At 31.6% G+C, this 6,439-nt stretch overlaps 1 protein-coding gene across 1 annotated transcript in view; it reads right to left on the minus strand.

The window, feature by feature from the left end:
* LOC110420915 (ABC transporter G family member 34-like) overlaps positions 1-3,239 on the minus strand; it is an 8,115-nt gene extending 4,876 nt beyond the window's left edge. Inside the window, exons 1-7 of the mRNA XM_021434322.2 lie at positions 2,481-3,239; positions 2,255-2,375; positions 1,805-1,893; positions 1,402-1,486; positions 1,017-1,307; positions 832-922; positions 1-331 (exon numbers count right to left, since the gene is read on the minus strand). The exon at positions 1-331 is cut by the window's left edge and continues 570 nt beyond it. Coding sequence (XP_021289997.1) covers positions 1-331; positions 832-922; positions 1,017-1,307; positions 1,402-1,486; positions 1,805-1,893; positions 2,255-2,375; positions 2,481-2,863 — 1,391 coding nt within the window. The 5' untranslated portion in view covers positions 2,864-3,239. The remainder of the gene's footprint in view (positions 332-831; positions 923-1,016; positions 1,308-1,401; positions 1,487-1,804; positions 1,894-2,254; positions 2,376-2,480) is intronic.
* Between the last annotated feature and the right edge of the window lie 3,200 nt (positions 3,240-6,439).

Here is a 6,439-nt window from a genome sequence, read left to right on the forward strand (position 1 = left end):
TATTGTTCTTGGTCCTTCTTGGAAGTTACTTCTTGCAAAAAGTCAGCAACTCCTTTTCTTTCAGGGCACTTGAAGCCCATGTATTCAAAGAATTCCAGGACATTCTCACGTGGACCCTGGTAGACAATCACACCCTCTGAAAGTACGATAATGTCATCGAAGAGATCATATGTCTCTGGAGCCGGCTGCAGAAGAGAAATGACCATGGTTACATCCATGATGTGAACCATTTGCCTCATGAACTTACAAATCTGGAAAGTAGTGGAGCTGTCCAGTCCGGTTGATATTTCATCCATAAATAGAGCCTTTGCTGGTCCGACCAACATTTCTCCTGCAATTAAGTCAAATAGAAACTATTAGACTAGCAATGCCTAAGCAAGCACAAATGCTTATATACAAGAATTGAATGGTGGAAATAAATCATTAAGAAAACGTATATGGTAGTATCATTCTTCTGAGTAGTTTAGAAAAGCCTAGCTCAGGAAGAAAAGATTACTACTATGTCTGATGTTATAAAATATTTTTGAAATCTAGGCTTTAGATAAAGGGAGAAAGACAATTAAACGAATGCAAAAGAACCATCTACATCAGACATGGAAACACAACTGTTTGTGAAGACTATTTAGGATTTTTTTTTTTTTTGGCCAGGAAGTTCATTTACGAGTTGAGTACATAAACATCATGCAGCTAAGCAACTTCGTCAGTATCTTTATCTTGATATCTCCACGTGGACTCCGGAGTGACTTAAACTACGAGAGCACTATCAAGCACATTTAATTCTTCCTATGTTAGGGAAAATTGGTGAGCTTCAATTTGTTCAGCAAAACATACCTGTGGTCACACGCTTCTTCTGCCCTCCAGAAATTCCCCTACGCATCTCATCTCCAACCATAATATCGGCGCAAATGTCCAACCCAAGAATCTGTTAGACATTGTTGCAAAAATCAGCTCCCTGTAATTAGTCTGTCCTACAGATAAACAAAGAGATGCACCATCTGGAAACAAACGAGACTAACCTTAAGAATATAATCTGTCACCAAGCTAGTTTCTTGGCCTGCCACTGCTGTGGCTTTCATGAATGCATCAATCTCAGAATCTGGCTTAATTCCGGCTTCTTTCTCTCTTCTTGAGAGCTCCGAAAGCATTTCATATCTAGTACCTACACCCAAACAACGTCCCGAGAAATCCAATGTCTCCCTCACCGTCATTTCACCATAGTGAAGATCATGTTGACCGATATAAGCACATGTCCTTTGAGGAACAAACTCATTCAATTCGTGACCGCAGTAAGTGACTTTTCCAGATGACTGTTCACAAAGCCAAATTATTAGGAGAATTTTTGAAATAAACGTAAAATAATAATAATAATAATAATAACTGTTTAACGAGTAGGAAACTCACCCTTAGATCATGGTCAAGCTTTCCAGCAAGTGCCATTAACAATGTTGTTTTTCCAGCGCCTGGAGGACCGAGAAGCAGAGTCATCCTGAAATTTTTCATACAAATATTAATTGATTTAATGTTATAAACTACTACATGGTTAAAAACAAAATCAAAATAGAAGTATCCATTTCATCAAATCGAACATGTTAGCTTTATCAATGGGAACAAAAGTACAGTTTCTGTACAGGAAATTGTAAATAAAAACAACTTTTCGTCACCAAAAATTGTATAGTATAGAGTACTATTTATCACTGATATTACCGTCTGCTTGAGTATGATATCTGGTTTGTCCGTTGATGCTTTTCAGATCCAAAATGACAAAAGCATAAAAAAAGAAACTGGGACAATTTCATGGAATTACCTTGAAGGTTTGACTATGCCGCTAACATCTTTAAGAATCTGAATCTTTCTCTTCTTAGATGGTGCAAGCCGAACCAATCCAAGAATGCTCTGTTGGCCAAGGAAAAGAAATTAAAACACAGAATGAGGATTACATTAAAAATTGAATTGATTAATTGAAAACATCAAAATTGTGAAACATACTACTATAATAATTTCAGATTCAGTTAAAAACTGCCTGTCTGAACTGGCCAACTTTTGCTATAAAGAAGAAAACTCGAAGAAAAGAGTTTTAATTCTCTTATGAACTGCTCTGCACTGGGAGAAACAGAGACTTGTCCTCTGTTTTGGATAAGCTTTTTTCCTTCTACCTTTTATTAAGTAAATCCAAAGATTATGTTCACTATATATTTGTAAAGTTTCAAATTTACACAGATGAGATGTGAAAGTTCAAAAAGAAAGAGAATAATACCTCTATTGTGTTCAAGGTGACATTAAGCAGGGTAGGAAGAGCTCTGCTCCCAACATAAACATCTCCTTCAACTGCCAAATGCTCAAAGCGAACTTCAATCTTTGGAATCTCAATCCCAACTCTACACCAATCAAAACCTCATAAATCAAATCAAAACTAATCCAGAAATCAAAAAAAGAAAAAAAGACCCCAAGAAAAAGTTTTTTCTTTTGTCGATTTAACTCACCTATCAGTTCTGTCCCTCAATCTCCTCAAAAACCTGTCATTATCGTCTTCAACAACTTTCAGCATACTATCCATCAACTGCTTCTTATCTTGCATCCCAAGCTTAGTAACATCAATTTCATCATGAACAATTCTCCCATTATCAAGAACTTGTCTCAACATCCCTTTTCTCAACCGATCATACGTTGGTAACCTTTCGATAGCAGCCCAACGTAGCTCTTCCTCATCATCTTGACGTCCACTCCTGTTAAACACTTCCGGTGGAGGTTGCCAAACCTCCCTGAAGCTGGCTGAGGCCCAGCTTCTATGGCTGCTCGATGCCGCCCAGCTCCTTCTGCTGCTCATCGACCTTGCCAGATCATCTCCAGCTAAAGCCGAAGCCATGATGCTATGTTATTCTGGACACAGGGCTAACAGCTTAGCTTGGTTACTATATAAACAAAAAAACAAAGCTCTCTCAGTTATAATCCGAAAGAAGATTTATAACATGATTTCTTCTTTGGTTCTGGGAAAAAAAAGCCTTTGAAATGAAAAGAAAACGTGGGTTCTGTTCTTGTTGGGTGGGAAAAAGAACAGAGAAAGGAGGAGTACTTAAAAAGAGAGTGGAAAATGAGAGACAAAGAAAGAAGAAAAGATTAAGTCAAATGTTTACAGAACAAGGCTGGCTCCCAATGTTTGAATAACATGATAACCAGGAACCTTCAATGGCGATTGTTTGATCCTATCTCTTTTTTAGTCATTTTTATTTTATAATTTTCATCTTTTAAACTGTGTTTTTGCTTACGATACACTGCATGGTTGAGAATGTGTGAATGGTCCTTTTTTAAGAGTTTTTTTTTTTCAAAGAAAAAAACTGAGTCAGTTAATAACTCTTTAATCATGTCGGGAAGTGTAAACAAGGCAGAGGCATGTGGACAATATTAAAAAAAAAAAGAAGAAGAAGGAAATCGCAATCTGCGGCTAATAAAAGGACTGTTGACAAGCTTTTTAACGGATATATAATGCATGTGATTGGCGGTGTTTTGTTTCTTATAGTGGTTTGCGTCGTACATGATTAATATGCGTCTTCTAGAAAGTCATATATTTACAAATTTAGGTACTTCTAGAAGGTCAAAGACCGAACAAACGTCGATAAATAGGAAAACACGTTTGCTTAAGCCATCCGCTTTAAACGGTGCCCTAGCTCAACCTCTTTTTTTTATCTTATTTTTCTGCACATAAAAAAATTCTCACTTTTACTTTTTAATTATATTCTAGGAAATAAAAATTAGAGTAAATTTCCCCATATTATTCCTAATTTCGAAACATCATATTTTTATTAATCAAATTGTTAACGTATACATGTATTTTCTTAAATAAAAAAATTGATGCTTAAATAAAAAAATGCAATTTCTTTTGCATAGAACGAAATTTTGAGAACAAAAATATGATGTTTGAAGTTATAATTACAAAAATGATATTTTAGGAATATTTAAGAGATGATTAAGTGCACTTTATTTTCAAAATTGACCTTCCTTCGTTTTATAGAAATTAATTAAAATTCTCGTATTTTAACATATAAATAACGATGGTGATCCTCATCCAACTAAACATCTATTTCTACTTGCAATGATATTGTCTTGAAAACATGATGCTACCATTTACCAGAAATTTAGTTCATCTTGTCATTAATGTTATTAATAACCCTATACAGAAAATTAACTAATTTCATCTTGTCATTAATCGTATTACTAACTCCATACGGATAATTAATTAATTTCATCAATTGGTAATATATATACTCACAAAAACCTTTATAAATTAATACTCAATAAATTAATAATTTTGATTAAATAATATTTTTGGTTAATCTCAACTTAGGGCCAACGTAGTAAATTAAGAATTCATTAAATTTATAAGATGATACAATTTAATAGGTCCCACTTGATATAAAAATCAATAATCTCTTTGTATATCAAAATTATATATATACATAACTCAATTAAGAAGTCTTTATAAAATATAACTCCAATGTTTGTTGTTTTTTAGTTGAAATTGATATCTTTTTAGATCTCACTTCTAATTTTTCTTAATACATTAAGAAGCTTTGATGCAATGTTCTCTCGTATTGTAAAAGAAATTATATAATGTAATTGTTACTTTTAATACATCTCTACAAGAAATAGGCTCTAGTACAAAATTATCATATTCAACTTCATCTTTTTATCATTTTCCATATTATTATTAATTTACTCGTCACGAATAATGGTAATTCATAATTCGATAATTAGGTAATATTCGTATAATTATAATACACAAATACATATATCAAATTCAATATTTTAAAAAAATAAAGAATACTTTGATAAATTATTTTTTATTAATTAATATATAATTAACAAATTATTAAATTTATCATTTAAATAATATTTCTATTAATTAATAATTTTTCATGATTTCAAATATATTAATTTAAAGAGGTTTTACTTAGATATATTTTGCTGCATTATGCTATATTTTAGTGTGTGATACTCGTAAAACCATTTAATTACTTTTTTTTTAATTTTTTTAATAAGGACCATTTAGTTGATTAATTTTCATAACAAAATTTGGGACAACATCAAATAAGTTCTCCATTAAGTTTTGAAGACTTATATTGGACCACCTTTAGGCATTAGTATTATAACATAAGGTAAAATGCCTTGATCTCTTAACTTTTGATTATCATTTCATGCTAGTCCATAATTCGTCTTAAGCATGGATGAGACAAATGTGAAATGCCTAAAATATATTTTTTTCCTTTGTCACTATTATCCTTTCTCTCAAGTCAGCCAACGATGCTCCTTTACATCAACCCACCCGTGGTTGAATCTGGTGTTTTTGTGGCTAGAACTAGTAGCATCGAGGAGCGCCAACAAGCACGAAGGAGCACCAGATCCAACATTCCCATGGTCAGATCTGGTAAAAGAACATCCAATAGATACTTGCTATGCCGTCCGCCATCACTATTTATCATCATTCGTCATCACCGTTTGTAGTGAAGAAAATTTAGTGAGAGAAGGAGGGAGAATGCTTAGATAGAGAGAGAAAGAAATTGTATTTTATATAGTGGTAATTTTTAAAATTAATGGAGAGTAAAATTATTTTAAATATATTACTTCGAAATGAATATTAACTGTTAACTCTAACGATAGGACTTAAATATAAAACGAAAGATATTCTTTCGGACTAATTATCTATTTCGAATACTAATAAACTCATTTGGAATTATAATCAAAACTTAAAAATGTTAAGAGTATTTTACCCTACAATATATAGATCAATCTCAACTTCTTTTTCCTTTTTAGACAAGATTGTCTCTTAAGGAATATTTCCAATGATAATATATTTGAACATTTTTATAAGGTTCAAATTTAGTATTTTACTTAAAATGATAGATAGAATTTATCATTTATCTTTTTTTAAAAAATGTATCACTTATCTTTAAATGGGTACAATTTTAGCACTATATTTTATAATTTGATTAAAAATAATCAAAAGTTAATGATAAAAGAATATTGTTTGTATATAGAAGAATATTTTAACTTTTTTACATTTTTAAATCAAATTAAAAAATATATTGATAAAATTACACCCGTTTAAAACTAAATGATAAATTTAATTCGTGACCTTAAGTAGAACAATAAATTTGACTCTTATTTTTTATAAAAAATAAATGATCGGAGAGAACTTTGTTAGTAATCGTTGAATAATTAAAGCAAACATTTTAGTTTGCCACGAAAGTCTTGGGTCGGGGAATCTCCTACTAACGAAAAAGAAATTTGGCTGTTCAAAGTGGTGGTATACCAAAACTCAATATCTTTTTCCTCGAATATACGGCAATAAGGATCAGAACAAAAGTGTGGATCAAAACAAATCGGTCAAATTATATAATTAGGTTTTATATCTTATTAAAAAGATAAATTAAATTTTTATATAACA

The sequence above is a fragment of the Theobroma umbraticum genome, unplaced genomic scaffold, assembly GCF_002168275.2.
Source record: "Theobroma umbraticum cultivar Fairchild unplaced genomic scaffold, ASM216827v3 scaffold_86.0, whole genome shotgun sequence".
NCBI lineage: Eukaryota > Viridiplantae > Streptophyta > Magnoliopsida > Malvales > Malvaceae > Theobroma > Theobroma umbraticum.